Source organism: Berghia stephanieae, chromosome 7, assembly GCF_034508935.2.
Source record: "Berghia stephanieae isolate SIO BIC M18660-M18661 chromosome 7, UCSD_Bste_1.3, whole genome shotgun sequence".
Taxonomy (NCBI): Eukaryota; Metazoa; Mollusca; class Gastropoda; order Nudibranchia; family Aeolidiidae; genus Berghia; species Berghia stephanieae.
In genome coordinates this window covers 12,398,138-12,415,378 of record NC_088366.1, presented here as the reverse complement: position 1 = coordinate 12,415,378, position 17,241 = coordinate 12,398,138, and the positions used below count along the sequence as shown (strand labels likewise).

Sequence of the window (17,241 nt, the reverse complement as noted above, 5' to 3'; positions counted from 1 at the left end):
CCATAGCAACTAGACGGCATTCGGTATAGCCAAAGAGTATATATCATAGTATAATATCATTGGTATAGCCATAGCAAACTAGACGGCATTCGGTATAGCCAAAGAGTATATATCATAGTATAATATCATTGGTATAGCCATAGCAAACTAGACGGCATTCGGTATAGCCAAAGAGTATATATCATAGTATAATATCATTGGTATAGCCATAGCAAACTAGACGGCATTGGGTATATAGCCAAAGAGTATATATCATAGTATAATATCATTGGTATAGCCATAGCAAACTAGACGGCATTGGGTATATAGCCAAAGAGTATATATCATAGTATAATATCATTGGTATAGCCATAGCAAACTAGACGGCATTGGGTATAGCCAAAGAGTATATATCATAGTATAATATCATTGGTATAGCCATAACAAACTAGACGGCATTGGGTATAGCGACTATGTGCTCTAGTGGTATGACACTCGCTTTCGGATCGGAAGGTCCTGGGTTCGAGCCTCGCGCTCGGCGCATAGTTGAGTCCTTGGAAAAGGCTCTTTACTCACATTCTCTCACCGTACTCAGGTGTAAAATGAGTACCTAGCCGTTAACAGAGTTGTAGTCTTTGTCCGAAAAATTGTAATATCGCCTAACAGGCGTCATGTCATGTCCTACATGTTAAACGGTGCTGTTGACCAGAGACCACTTGTAAAGCGCTTTGAGCACATTTAATGGATATTGCGCTATATAAAGCTTATTTATATAGCCAAAGAGTATATATCATAGTATAATATCATTGGTAAAACCGAGCACATTTTCTAAATAATCATTATTTGAGTCAACGGGCTATAGATAGTATGCAGATGACGTCACTCAGGCCTTTGTTATTGATTTTGCCATCCGCGTTTGTGAGTTGTTCTCACTAAACTGTATTAACCAGACTATAAAAGTTCATGGTTACACAGAGTTTGTGTGTTGGTCAGTTATACTTCCGGATGGCAATGTTGTGAGCTTCTAAGCCAAGCGCATACTATCTATAGTGATAGAATTAGCCTCAATTTTAGAAATGTTTGCAAGTTACTCTTTGATCAATATGTAAAAAAATAACAATGTGGCCAGATGGCGATTCTCATAGCCAAGGTCAAATTAAGTTTCAAAGTTTCAAAGTTTATTCAATCTTAGGCTTTCGCCAACAAATCACACAATTTGATGACAACATACATGAAAGTGGAAAAAAGTCAACGGGTGATAGTGATAGATAGATAGTATGCGCTTGGCTATGAAGCTCACAATATTGCCATCCGGAAGTATAACGGACTAACACACAAAAATCTGTGTAACCATGAACGTTTATAGTCTGGATAATACAGTTAAGTGATAATTACTCATAAACGTGGATGGCAAAAAAAAACCCCAAAAAAACAAAGACCCGAGTGACGTCGACTTCATTCCATCTATAGATAGTTCGAAGATGACGTCACTCAGGTCTTTTTATTGTTTTTTTTTACCATCCGCGTTTATGAGTAATGCTCAATGAACTGCATTAACCTGACTATATATAGTTCGAAGATGACGTCACTCAGGTCTTTGTTATTGTTTTTTGCCATCCGCGTTTATGAGTAATGCTCACTGAACTGTATCAACCCGACTATAAACGTTCATGGATACACACAGTTTTGTGTGTTGGTCCGTTTTACTACTGTAATGTTATGAGCTTCTTAGCCAAGCGCATACTATATATAGAAAAACCCTTAATTTAAAAAAAAGGTTTGCTTGTCACTCGTATATCAATCTGTAAAAAAAACATCGTCATATAATTTTTAGATTTGTCAGTAATTCTGTGCTCGTTGGTACCGAACAATTTTGGACACCCCCCCCCCCCCAACCCCACCAACCCTATTTTTTTTTCAAGAATATAATATTTAACTTCATCGAATTACCGCTTTCCCTGACGTGTGCTTATTTGCAGGTCTGATAACTCAAATTGTTATGGGCTCATTGAGAAATGCTCTCAAACCAACGCAAAATATTGTCCATTACAACAATGTTTAATGTTTGCAATGTTTGCAAAATTCGTACACCTTGTTCGCCATTTTGTATATCGTATGTCGCGTTTCACCATCAATGTCACCGACTATTTTTCACAACATCGATCAGAAACCAAAATTATAGGTTCTCACCAATCCCCCCCCCCCCCCCCCCCCCCCCCCCCACCACTCGTTCATGTCACCCCCCCCCCCCCCCCCCCTCACCACAGACACTCACTCACTCACTCACCATTAAGAATTTCCGCCTGTACTACTATCTAATCCCAGGAAATAACCGTGTGATCCCAAAATCGACTCGAACGGAGGCCGGATGACAATGACTTCGTGTGATCGTTGGACAGCAGCGTTATTTATCTCTGTAAATAATAGCGGAAGTGGGTTTTGCTGCGGTCTTTAACGCGTCATTTCCTTAATCCTTTAATGACGGGTAACGGTTATCAATGTCTCTGATAGCTTTTTGGCTGGAAAGTTACTGTAGAAGAAAATCCATTTTTCACAGCTATTATCCATCTGCTGCTGTTTCAAAATGATGTGGCTGGTGGTTGTGGTGGCTGTGGGGATGATTACTGCCACTTTTTGAGTCGTTTTATTCCTGTTATTATTATTATTATCAATTTTGTTACTATGATACTTTTTTTATTGGGGGGTGGGGGTGGGGGGGGGGGGGGGGGGGGTCCCGACGCTCAGTTGGTCGAGTATTCATTCCACACACAAAGGGTCCGGGATGCGAGTTTGTTTTTTTTTGCACCAGGTTGGGAACAGACAGGTTTAAAAATGGGTCAGGGAGGTTCCTCCATGTCTACCGTCTCACGCTGATTCGTGGAGAAAAATAATCACGTGACAGTACTATTTTTACGTGTCGTTTTAACACGCAAGCGGTTTATATGAACCGTAGGGAAACTCACCTGATCAAGTTGTTGGGAACGCTGACTCCACGCGGACTCAACACTAGGATTGACCACCACTAACCTCCACTTGCAACAACTGCCACTACAGCTACTGCTGCTGCTGCTGCTACTACTACTACTACTACTACTACTACTACTACTACTACTACTACTACTACTACTACTACTACTACTACTACCACCACCACCACCACTACTACTACTACTACTACCACCACCACTACTACTACTATCACTACTATCATTACTACTACTAATACTACTACTGCTACTACTACTACTACTACTACTACTACTACTACTACTACTACTACTACTACTACTACTACTACTACTACTTATACTGCTACTACTACTACTACTACTACTACTACTACTACTACTACTACTACTACTACTACTGATGCTACTACTACTACTACTACTACTACTACTACTACTACTACTACTACTACTACTACTGTTCATACTACTACAACTACAACACACCGTTTTTATGCACCTCCGTTGGCGGTGATGGTTAATTAATGAAAATGTTACTGCATACGACCATGAGGTTTAAATAATTTTAGATTGTAGTTTAGCACGCTGCTTAGTGATTACCGGTGTACGTTTATACAATGATAATAAATTAAAGAATATTCACAATAATTTAAAAAATCAAAGATAAAAAGAGACATGGCACACAAATACTAATCTTAAATAAATAAAGAATTTTAGAAAATTATTTTTTTTAAACACGATAAAAAGTTTTTGAAAAAAAATAAAGAAAAAAGATGTCTTTCTCAATAAAGTAAACTTTAAAAAAAATATATATGTTTACAATGGGAATCGAACCCAGTACTTTCAAGGTTAAAAAGTCTGACAGCTTGTCCACTGCGCTACGGAGCCACCTAACTGACCATCACATTTAATAAGGTCTTTCTAAGACATTATTTTACCTTCAATGCAACTTCAATTTTCTGGTTCTATATTTCGATTTTTTAGTTTATTGTTATTTTTGTATAAATTTATTAACAAAAACATCCTACATATGTCACAATATAACTTCTGCCATGTCCGAATACAGAAACACAATATCGCTGATGAAATTGGGTGGAATGCGCATCGTGACGGAGGTGCATAGAAGATATACCGTCAACGGAGGTGCATAAAAACACTACGTTTAAAAAAAATTGTTGTTTTATTTTTGCAGCAGTTATAGATTTACCAATCACAGTTGTGCAATAATTTATCACCTAAATATAGTAATAGACCTACAGAGATGGGCCCCTACAATGCACTTGATTTGTGTAACGTACTTTTTCTGCATCTATCCACACTAGCTACCACTGTAGACACAACTCAAGACAACAATAATGTGGTCTTATTTCTATTGCTAACTTATATTTCAAACTTCAACTACAGTATTATAGTATTATATCAAACATTTTTAAAAAGTATGTTATCTTCTTCTCATTCTTCTTCTTCTTAACAATAAAAAATACGGTAGGCATACATTGTGTAGTGTGTAGTGTAGGCTAGCCAACTGCACACCCCTTTGAACCTTGAACAACCCGCGCGCTGACCTATGGCCTTGTCCGACCTCTGTCACGGCGATGCTAAAAATAGTGCAGGCTGGTTGGCGAAGAGGGTTATTCTCAGATGACGTCACAAAATGGCCCAACCTGGTGCAAAAAAAAAACGCGTCCGGGATCGATCCTGTGTGAAGTCGAGATTTTTTCTTTTCCTGACTACCCTGGGTGGTTTTGTTAGCTCGTGCAGAATGTACTTTGCGATAGATGGACTAGAGTCCTATCGGATGGGTAGCAAACAATTGTTATTGTTAGTTTTTTTCACGCTATAGAAACCGGGATAAACTCCGACTCTATGGTCCTACTATGATTTTATAGATAGAATGAAGTTGACGTCACTCGGGTCTTTGTTATTGTTTTTTGCCACCCACACTGAACTGTATTATCCAGGATATAAAAGTTCATGATTACACAGAGTTTTGTGTGTTGGTCCGTTATATTTCCGAATGGCAATGTTGTGAGCTTCTTAGCCAAGCGCATACTATCTATATTATTTGAATTCTGAATTGCTTTCTGTGCCTTTTGTCTTGGAATGGTATTATTTGCCGGAGCACTTGGCTTGGAGGATAACAGTTAAATGTATAATGTTGGGAGGTGATATTTCTCTCTCTTTGTAAATCATCTCTCCCTGTAATGTAGGTACTGATAGTGTTTTGAATATATCTTCCTCAATGTAGGGTCCTGTATCGGTGTCTGGATGAGACTTTTAGGTAATCTCACACTGAGAACATTGATGGAATACATAATAATAATGATAATAATAATAGTAATAATAATAATACTACTACTACTACTACTAATAATAATAATAATATCAATAATAATAATAATAATAATAATAATAATAATAATAATAATAATAATAATAATAATAATAATAATAATATAATATAATAATAATAATAATAATAATAATAATAATAATAATAATAATAAATAATAATAATAATAATAATATAATAATAATAATAATAATAATATAATAATAATAATAATAATAATAATAATAATAATAATAATAATAATAATAATAATAATAATAATAAATAATAATATAATAATAATAATAATATATAATAATAATAATAATAATGATAATAATAATAATGATAATAATAATAATATTATTAATAATAGTATTTCTATCGCGCCTAAGCATCCAAGAGACCTGTAGCGCTTTACAATTAACTCAGACGTACAACCACAAAACACGCCCACAAATATGTTTTCAAAAATTACATCAATCATATAATGCCGTGTAAAATAATTCGGCTTTAAGATAATAGAACAATAGGCAATAGGAGTACATGATTTTGTTCTAAAACTGAGAGAATTCCACAGGCGTTCTACGTGGAGCTGTACACTTAATACTTACTTTTTGGTGACAGTTACTAATGCAGTATGTTTCTTTCATTCCGAGAGATTCTGATGATCTTAAAACAGGACAAGGTGTATTGTCTTCAAAGAGGTCTTGTGCGGTAAAATATCGTAATCAGAAGGTCTGAGGTTCGATCCCCAGTCGAGGTCGAGTGAATTTTTTGGGATGGTTTTTATTCTTCTATTTTTCTTTCTTGCTTTGTCTGTTCAGATATTTGTCTTACACCGGTGCCTGGTCCTTAATTTCTTAATTTGATATAATGTGGTCGTGCGGCTATGTGGTCTAGTGGTGTGACACTCGCTTTCGGATAGGAAGGTCATGAGTTCGAGCCTCGCTCGGCGCATGATTGAGTCCTTGGAAAAGGCTCTTTACTCACATTCTCTCACCCTACTCATGTTTAAAATGAATAACCGCCGTTAACAGCGTTGTCTATGTCGGGAAAAAAAATTGATATCGCCTAAAAAGCATCATGTCTGGTTCAATACATTACGTGATGTTGTTGGTCAGGGGCCCCTTGTAAAGCGCTTTGAGCACGTTAATTAGATACTGCCCTGTATAAAAGCTCACGGTTTTTGTGTTTTTCTTTTTTTTTTTATCCATCTTTTCCCCATTCGAACCAATCCCCTTGTCGTATTTTTTCCTGTGTGCTTTATAATATGTAATTCTAGAATTCTCCCTTTTTACTGGCGCTGATATGACCTAATTTATTTGTCTTTACGCATAGTCATCGTTACTCATAGTCAGCCCGTAGCCATCGTTATCTTATAGCCTGACACTGACCAAAACAAATGACGTCAAACTGTAAGTCCTAGTGGGTTCAAGCGTCGTCATAGACTGACACTGACCAAAAAAATGACGTCAAAAGACCAGTCTTTGGCCACAAAAGAAAACAAATCGTGAGTTGTATTTCATAGTTCAACCAATGGGACCACTAGAAAACCTAGAAAATGACGTCAAACTCTAAGTCCTAGAAGGTTCTAGTGTCAGTCTACATTTATTGTTAACGATGGCTACGCTTAACGCGGTAAAACCTTTAAAAAACAAACAAAACATAATGTCGGTTACAACCGATGACGTATCGGGATGTAACCCTCGACGATTAACCTCTTGTCGCTCGCTTGTGCAGGTCTAATGTCAAAACGTTTTATGTGGCGCCTGGGCGGCACCAAGTGACACCAGGAACTGTCGGTGATGGAGCATGGGGATGACATAATTGTACCGGGGTTCCAGGCTATCAACACAGAATCTGCGATACGAGTAAATGCCAGGGAATTTGTGGTCATTATATCGCATTGTTTGCTTTAGTATCGCAGGCCAAATTACGATAAACATTGTGACTAGACTTAGTTGTGATTATCATTATTTTATTTTTCAAAATTCGTTGGGTTTTTTTTGGTTTGTTTTTGTTTGTTTTGTTTTTTCGTTGAGTTTTATCGGTGCTCTCGTGGTATTGGTATGTGTTGGTGGTGGTATTTTTCGTGTTGGTGATGGTGGTGATGAAGATGATGATGATGATGAAATAATAATAATAATAATAATAATAATAATAATAATAATAATAATAATAATAATAATAATAATAATAATAATGATGATAATAATAATAATAATAATAAAAATGATGATAATAATAATAATAATACTAATAATAATAATAATAATGATAATAATAATAATAATAATAATAATAATAATATAATAATAAATAATAATAATAATAATAATAATAATAATAATAATAATAATAATAATAATAATAAATGACACTTGTTGAGCGCTTTCCATGACCTAAACATCTCAAAGCGAACACATTTTTTTAAAAAGTAACAAAGACAAAATACATTTAAAAAATGCACAATAACAAAGAACCTAAATTAAATTTTCCATGTATATAACTGTTATAGGCTATATATTTTTTTGAATTTCTTAATATTGTAGTTGTTTTATGTCACCGAAAACATATCCCTTCCGCCACATCATAAGATACCGTCGCCTTACAAGTAAAGAGACCGAAAATAATCCCGAGCACAGTTAAGATTTTTTTTTTTCTGACCTCTCCCTCTGCGGTTTTGCACTGCGGGTAACGCATAGATTGCTTGAGTCTTCCCTTGGAGTAGACCCGAAAGACGAATATTCCAGCCTTGGGGATAAATTGATGCTATGCGTTCAGGCAAAATACTCACAACATCTGCCAACCGGTTATAACGTACTAACACACAAAACTATGTGTAACCTGAGTGCGGTGAGAGAATGTGAGTCTATTCCAAGGAATCAACGTGGCACCGCCCAGAGCGGGGCTCAAACAGTAGCCCTCGTTAACTTATAGTCTGACACTAGAACCATCTTGGACGTGTAGTTTGTCTTTTGCCGTCATTTTGGTCAGTGTCAGGCTATAGATAGTATGCGCTTGGCTAAGGAGCTCACAACATTGCCATCCGGAAGTATAACGGACCAACACACAAAACTTTGTGTAACCGTGATCGTTTATAGTCAGGTTAATACAGTTTAGTGAGAATTACTCATAAATGCGGATGACAAAAAACAATAACAAAAACATGAGTGACGTCAACTTCGAACTATCTACAGATAGAATGAAGTTGACGTCACACGGGTCTTTGTTATTGTTTTTTGCCATCCATGTTTATGAGTAATTCTCACTTAACTGTATTATTCAGAATATAAACGTTTATAGTTACACAGAGTTTTGTGTGTTGGTTGGATATACTTCCGGACGGCAATGTTGTGAACTTCTTAGCCAAGCGCATACTATCTATAAGTTAACGATGGCGACGCTCAAACCAGGTGCTTACCGAAGGCGAGTGTCAAACACAAGACCACGAAGCCGAATCGTTAGAAAGAAATTCATGACTGTTAAGATTTTTAAAAAAGGCGATAGATCTAAATTTGAATAATAAATAAGATAAAAATAAAATAAAATAAAATTTCCTTTATTCATCCCATAGGGAAAATTTGTCTCTAGGGTCTATTCCAAGGGAAGACTGGAATAACTCAGGCGTCAGCCGCTGTGCAGCGCCGTAAATTGAGCTAGGGCGAGGTGACTTGCTCAAGGGCCACACAGCCCAGCGGCGGGGTGATCGAACTCGGTACCTTTCCGGTACAAAGCAAAGACCGTACCACTGAGCCAAGCTGCCCCTCGAATTTTCGAATCTTTAATGTTCGGTTTTAGACAGAAAGATGATCGGTTTACCGTAAGTATCTCTAATAGAAGGAACGAAATTGACGTCCCTCAGCTCATTGTTATTGTTTTTAGACAGTAATTTTGGTGATTAGTTCTCAAAAAATTACATCAATCAGACTACAAACATTCAAGGTTACACATCGTTTTTGAGTGTGTGTATGTTGGTACGCTATAGATAGTATGCGCTTGGCTAAGAAGCTCATAACATTGCCATCCGGAAGTATAACGGACCAACACACAAAACTGTGTGTATCCATGAACGTTTATAGTCGGGTTAATACAGTTCAGTGAGCATTACTCATAAACGCGGATGGCAAAAAACAATAACAAAGACATGAGTGACGTCATCTTCGAACTATCTATATCTGAATAGAGGATGTTGCGAGTGTTTTATCTAAACGCATAGCATCAATAAATGGTTAAGGTTGCACGTACTTCATTTATTTATCGTATTGATATGATATCGATTCAGACATGGGGCATAGTATCGAATATCAAAATTTGGATTGTATTATCGGTGTGTCTTTTTTACGAAACCCGCCGAAACCCGCCGAAACCCTGCGAAACCCGCCGAAACCCGCCGAAACCCGACGAAACCCGACGAATCCCGACAAAGTTATGGGAAGTAGGTGGCTGTGGGGAGTGAACCTAGAACTCAGGGAAGTGTACACCATTGGGGAGTGAACCTGGGACTGGGTTTCGGTGGGTTTCGTAAAAAAGAACCAGTGCTTTTTTACGAAACCCGCCGAAACCCGCAGAAACCCGGCGAAACCCGACAATATCCAGCAAAGTTATGGGAAGTAGACAACTGTGGGGAGTGAACCCGATACTCAGGGAAGTGTACACCAGTCGGGAGTGAACCTGAGACTAAGGTTATCGGCCGGTTTCGGCGGGTTTCGTAAAAAAGACACACCCTTGTATTATCGTCATGCAGTCACTTCACATTTTAATTGGATTCACGAGTCTGATGTCACGTCGTCCAGCAACGGTGAGCAGCGTGTTTCTAAACAAAGAGAATGGGTACTTTTTATTCTTCATGCTGGCTAGAACTTTTTCACATGTCATGTGATCAGAACGTATACAAGTCAAAACATGATCAGATTTATAATGTTTTTCTCCTCTGGATACACTTTTATGCTCGTCGGAGAAGTGTTTCACAAGGGCGTCCGCCATTGTTCCGATAGTTTAGAACCAGTTACTAAGTTACTATGCGTCAATGCGAGGGAAGTGACGTCACGACTGTTGAAACCTATTATCATTATGTTATTATATTATTTTACTCTGCGCATTAATTTTTGCACATTTTATCAGACACTGGATGGAAAGCGATCGTGGGTATTTTGTTTCGCTATTTACATAATATTCCTTTGACATTTCAATGGTTTAAGCTGTTACCCGTAATCAAAACATTAAATAATTGTTTGGTGTGAAATTCGATTACTTGAGAATAGATAAGAATGCCTCCCAGCCTGAAACGTTAGAAGGGCGGTAACTGTTTTGGTATAACATTGAATTCATTAGCCATTAATTTACGTCACGAAGGTAGAGGGGTGAATGAGTGCAAACTGCACACTTGTTGAGTGAAGGTCGTGTGGCAGGTTCTGTTATCAAAACATATTATAAGCGATATTGGAGAGAAGGAAGATGAAGGAGGAGGAGGAGGAGGTTGAAGAGAGAGAGAGAGAGAGAGAGAGAGAGGGGGGGGGGGGGGGGGTGAAGAGATAATAGATTGATTGATAGATAGATAGAAAAAGAAAGAGATTGAGATAGATATATAGATAGATAGATAGATAGATAGATACAGATAGATAGATAGATAGATAGAAAGATAGATAGATAGATAGAAAGGTAGATAGATAGCTAGCTAGCTAGCTAGATAGATAGATAGATAGATAGATAGATAGATAGTGTCACAAAGTGCGCACGTAAACCGTATGCTTATGTAGCGCAGTTTGCAACCTTGTTTATGTGTGCTATATTCAAGCTACGACACCGATCAATAACCAAACACAATACGTTGATAAAGGTTTTGAAGCTAAATGAAGATATATTTTATTACAATATAACAAAGATATTATGAGATATAAAGATGAAATGATAGATGTAATAAGTATGAAATCAAATGGATGGATGACAAATTGATGGAGATGGTGTGATGATGAATATGATATGAAAGCGATATGAAAATATATAATTAAATCAATTAATTATCAATACTTTACCAAACCGCTACCACATCAGACAATCTCACAGATAGGTTGCAACCATCACAGTCATACAGGCAACTAATAATTAACTAACTAACTAAACACAATCCAGACGTGTAGAAGAAAGCCAAAAGAGTGTCCTTGATATTCAACAAAAACTGTAAGGTTGTTCTAATATTGTTAATTTGTCTCTTCTTGAAATTGTTCTGATTTCACAGTATTCATAAACAGATCAATTGTTTCTCAATGTTCTGATATTAAAATAAGCAAATGGTTCTTCACAGGTAACTTATAAAACAGGCAAATGTTCAGTTTCTATTAGTGTCAAGCTATGAGTGTATAGCCTAAAGTTGGCTTGTTAAAGCCCAGCCTCCAACGGCTCATTCACTTTAAAGAAAGAAAATGATTTTGTTATAATATGATAATTATACGAATATAACTCTATCTATATTCGAACTCACTCAATATGTTTACTTTAAATGAGTAAATATTATTTTACTTTAACCAATCAATTTATTAATGTTGATTAATATTGCTTTACTTTGTAGATATGAAATAATAATGCTTTATAGTAAGAAAAGCTTATTTTCTTTACAACAAGAATATATTATACAATTAATTTAATTATCTGATTAATTAATTGAGAATCAAAATTTAAAGTGATATTATGATATTGATATCAAAACACAATCATAATTGTAATCACAACATATTATTCAAAATCTCACCAGAGCCGAACAGATTATTGTAATCACAAATTAAGTCTACACAAGACTTTAATCAAACTCTACACAAGAGTTATAACACAACTTGATTCAGCTCAAACTTTGAGCACCACAAAGTCTACACAAGACTTAAATCACACTCTACACAAGAGTTAACACAAAACGTGTTTCAGCTCGAACTTTGAGCACTACCAAGTCTACACAAGACTTTAATCTAACTCTACACAAGAGTTAAACAAATGAGCCTAAAAGACTCCGCTGTGGTTATCGCTTAGAGACTATGAGCCTAAAAGACTCCGCTGAGTGGTCTGAAGAAACTGCTCAAAACTCTGGCATTTATAGGCAAAAATCAAGCCAACGAAGCAAAATTCTACCCACACAACCGGATGTTAGTCATATCCGTAAACATCTGAAATTCCTTAAAACTCCCCCAGATTCCATAATCATGGACAACAACAACCCATCCTGATACCGGGCATCCTCATATCAAGGATAAATAAATTCGTCAGCCCCATAGTTACGAGATATCAATCAAGCCATACCATAACAAAGTCACTCCCGTAGAATACAGGGATCCTACTTTGCTTATAAGTTTACGGAGAAAACAAGATTGATGCCTTTCTCACAATAACACCCACACTACGTAGTTTAATTGAAACTTCCGGGCCATAGGTGCATGATCTGATACGACCTGTATCAACAAAAGAAGGGTTGTTCCAGAGGGATTACAATAACAACAACAACTAATACTACGACGACGTACATCCTGTCGTAAACTGACGCCTACACGGAAGCGTTTCGTTACATATCTCCCCCTAAGACTAAATTTGGTACAACATTTAGTTAGATCATCGAAATGCCTCAAGATCACATCGATCTCGATAAATAATCTGGACCATGATTATCCTTCCCTTTTACGGAACGTAGGACAAATCGGTATTGATTAAGCAAGAGAGACCACCTCATCAGTCTCCCATTCTCTGATTTCGCCCTGTTCAGATACAGAAGTGGGGCATGATCAGTTTCAATTATAAATTCTTTACCAATGAAATACACATTTAGTGTTTTCACAGCCCAAACTACGGCCAGACATTCCTTCTCAACAACAGAGTACCTCTGCTCCCGCGGTAACAATTTCCTGCTTAAATAGGTAACTGGATATTTGACTCCATCATGCTCCTGAGATAGCACAGCACCTAATCCTGTGTCGCTGGCGTCCGTAGATAAAATAAACGGCTTATCATAATCTGGAAGGCGCAACACGGGATCCTATGTAAGCATATTTTTCAGCGTTTGGAAGGCTCTCTTCTGTAGGTTCGTCCCAAATCACTCTGTTGGGCATGCCTTTCTTTGTCGCGTCTGTCAGGGGAGCTGCCACTGCTGAGAAGTTTGGCACATAACGTCGGTAGAATGATGCCAGCCCAAGAAAACTTCTCATTTGTTTCTTGTTCGAGGGTAAGTTTGCCTCTTGGATCGATTTGACCTTGTCCATGGTTGGCCTTAAATTCCCTCCACCAATAGAATGGCCTAAAAACTCCACCTCCGGGAAACCAAGCAGGCACTTTGACGGTTTCGCCGTCAAGCCGCAATCACGCAACCTTTGAAGAACTGTCCTTAACGTTTTTAAATGTTCATCCCATGTTGCAGTGTGAATGAGAATATCGTCGATGTAGTTTTTCACGTTGGGAAGTCCACCAACGACTTTTCTCATCATCCGCGAGAACGCGGAGGGCGCCCCTTGAAGTCCGAAGGGCATTACAGTAAACTGCATCAGTCCTAACTCTGTTGCAAATGCCGTTTTCTCTTGGTCCTGTCTGACAATGGAATTTGCCAGAATCCACGGGATAAATCAATCTTTGAGACAAAGTGACATGATGTCCCAATTTCTTGAAACAGATCATCAAGTCTAGGCATTGGTTCCGCATCGAACACCGTAATGTTGTTAAGGGATCTGAAGTCCACACAATAACGAATGGTTCCGTCCTTCTTCTTGACAACGACAGATGGCGAACAATACGGACTATCCGATGGCTCGATTATCCCGGCGCGAAGCATGGCCTTCACTTCTTCTTTTAATGTGGTTTTTAATGCTTGAGGCACGGGATATGGTTTCTTTCTGACTGGACAATCCGACGTCAAACGGATGTCGTAGATGTAATTATTCGTGCGTCCTGGCACATCGGTCAATACGTCATCAAAATCCTGGAGCATGCCCTGCAATTGACCTATCTGCTGAGGACTCATTCCTTCATGCAGGATGACATCGTCTTTGGTCTCAGTCTGTTTCAGAGCAGGCAATTCCATCCGAGGAAGAACCTTTTCTCCATCACCATCGTTATCTTCGATAACCGCTGCCACGGCACATTGAAGAACACCGACTTCATTCTCCTTCTCCACGTTTCTCACGTAGTACCTTTTCAGCAAATTGACGTGGTATGTCCTTCTGGTGTTGTCTATATTAATGACGTAATTATTCGGACCGTGACATCTTTCACTTCAAAAGGACCCTGCCACTTCAATTCCAGTTTGTTATGTTTCGTGGGCAGTAAGAGCAATACTTTATTCCCTTTTCAAATGACCTTACTTTGGCCTTTTTGTCAAAATGTGCCTTGTAACGCGAGGATGAATACTGCAGGTTATCGTGTGCTGCCTTCACAGTATTCTCTATCTTTTCCCTTAAATCGACTACGTATTGATACGTCGTTTTCACATCCGGGTCTTCTATGTCTTCGGTCCATAGTTCCCGTAATATTTTCATCGGTCCTCTCACAGGCCTTCCAAATAAGAGCTCAAACGGAGAGAAACCAAGAGATTCCTGAGGAGCCTCCCTGTATGAAAATAATGCAGCATTGATGTATCTGTCCCAGTCTGAGGGTCGCTCTGCAGCCAACCTCTTGAGCATTCCTTTTAAAGTTCCATTAAATCTCTCTACAAGCCCATTGGCTTGTGGGTGATAAGGACTAGTAGTGATTTGTTTTACGGAGAGCAGTCTGCATACTTCCTTCATCAGGTCTGATGTGAATTGCGTCCCCCTGTCGCTTAGCATCTCCTTAGGTATTCCCGTGCGGCTAAAGATGTCAACCAATCCTTCTGCTACTCTTTCTGTTTCCATACTCTTCAGAGCAATGGCCTCTGGATACCTCGTACAGTAATCCACCACAGTGAGTATATATCGGTTTCCTCTATCTGATGCCGGCATGATGGGGCCAATTAGATCCACTGCTACCCGACTGAAGGGTTCATCGATGAGCGGAACTTTAGTAAGAGGGACCTTAGGGGTGATTCCTCTCGGAGCTGACCTTTGACACTGGTCGCAAGACTGACAAAATCTCATGACATCCTCCCAAATATTTGGCCAGTAAAAATTACTCAGTATTCGATCTGTCGTTTTCTTTGCCGCGAGATGTCCAGAGAGTACACTTTCATGGGCCAACCGCATGACTGAATTACGCAGGCATTTTGGTACGACAACTTGCTTTACCAAATCCCCGTGCTCAACCCTTGGAGATTGAAAATAGCGGATCAGCAAACCTCTGTCATAGGCATACCAACTGGTATTACTCTTGCCTGTGTTTCTTACCTCTCCTCTGGTAGCAGCATCCCTCGCAGCTTTTAGTGTGATGTCATGCTTTTGTTTCTCCTTTAGTTCGTCGACGCTTACACCTGTCTCTATAGATGGAGCTGTGACCAAGTCTTTGATCTTGCGTTCACGTTGCCCTCGTGTTTGTACGGCGCTCAGTTCATCTCCATGACCCAATTCCTGCTCGTCAGTAATTGTTTTACATGCATTCCTGGGCATTTGGCCCCTTCAATATTCCCAAGTATAACGTCATGCAATGGGGATTCTAACTCGACGACTGACAATCTCCGGTAAAATAGGGGCATTCCAAATAAGCTTCACCGTGTGGTGCGGAAATAGCCTCTCCGTTAGCCAAGTAGATCAGGACCTTTTTATTCCAGTCATCCTTACTCTTGTTTATCAGTCCTTTTCTGACGATGACACAACTACTGCCGCTATCACGTAACACATTCACCTTTTTCCATTCAACCATCCGACGGCCACCGGCATTACAGGTGCGACTGGCACATGTCCTGAGCACGCTGCAGAAATCATTGGCATCTCACATCCGCACTTTAATTCCACCTTGTCATGTCTCAAACATTTCTGTGGTTCATTGATCTTCTGTGATCGCGGAGACTTGTTCTATAACGGTAGGTGCCTTCCTGTCTTCGTGCCTCTTCTTCTCACGGCAATCTTTTATTAAGTGTCCTTTTCGCCGACAGTAATAACAAAAGGGACTCTCGACCACAGCAGCAGCTTGCTTCTTTTGTCGACAATCTCGTGCCATATGTCCTGGCCGTTTACAGTTGTGGCAAACCATTTGGCTAGCGAAGCGGGTAGTGTCCTTCATTACGTTGTTTCGACTACTTTCATTGACGTTCTTTGATTTTTCTTGAGCCACTCCACTTTTGGAAAATGTTCCTGCGACACCGTGCGCTTCAATGTACTTTTCTCCTAAATCTATTACTTCCCTTGCTGTCTTCGGTTGTCTTTCTTTTATGAAAATCGTCAAATCCCGACCGCAGACACTGACAAGCTGTTCCTTCAATATCATATCCAGAATGTCAGCAACTGAGTCCTTCCTTTTCCCCGACAACTCAATCCATTTTTCCATATAACTCTCCAATCTAGTCGCAAACTGGCTAAAACGCTCCCTTGTTCCGGTCTACTCTCCCTAAATTTTTCATTGAATCCATCGTCGTTAGATTATAACGTCTCAATAAAGCCGCTTTTACTACCCCATAATCGATGGCATCTTCATCACTCAGTCGAGTGTAGACGTCCAGTGCTTTCCCTTTGAGAAGTGCAGACAACTGGATTGCCCAATCCCTGCATTCCCAGCCGTTGACTTTAGCGTATCTCTCGAAACGGAGCAGATAGCTGTCCATATGATCCTTGTTTTCGTCAAAACATGGAAGTCGAGGACTCTTAACAGTAGGAGCATGAGTAAATGATCGAATGTCACTTGTCATACTGTCGTTGTTGGAGGAAGCCTGACACTCCGACTTTAACCTAAGCAGTTCAAGCTCTTTCTCCATCAGAGCTTCTTGTCTTTGAGCTCGTGCTCTGCTTATCTCCTCCTCTTCTTTGGCACGTTCTCTCTCCTTCTCTTTTCTCTCTTCATCTTTTGTAACTGGGCTGTCACCCAAGC

General features: G+C 38.9%; 2 protein-coding genes across 2 annotated transcripts in view; both read right to left on the bottom strand.

Annotated features, from left to right (window-relative positions):
- LOC144976691 (1,25-dihydroxyvitamin D(3) 24-hydroxylase, mitochondrial-like) overlaps window positions 1–17,241 on the bottom strand; it is a 234,926-nt gene that overhangs the window by 206,092 nt on the left and 11,593 nt on the right. The gene's annotated exons all lie outside the window — the stretch shown is intronic.
- LOC144976454 (uncharacterized) lies at window positions 13,805–15,827 on the bottom strand. Its single transcript, XM_078920745.1, has 2 exons — window positions 14,587–15,827; window positions 13,805–14,441 (listed from the first exon to the last, which is right to left on the bottom strand). The coding sequence occupies exons 1-2, from the start codon at window positions 15,825–15,827 to the stop codon at window positions 13,805–13,807; spliced, it is 1,878 nt and encodes a 625-aa protein (XP_078776871.1).

Excerpts from the sequence above, each read along its gene's own strand:
- LOC144976454 (XM_078920745.1), bottom strand. The coding sequence starts at position 15,827 with ATGCCCAGGAATGCATGTAAAACAATTACTGACGAGCAGGAATTGGGT. Across the intron at positions 14,442-14,586 it reads TCATTTGAAAAGGGAATAAA|GTACTACGTGAGAAACGTGG; the intron begins GTATTGCTCTTA and ends TTTGCTGAAAAG.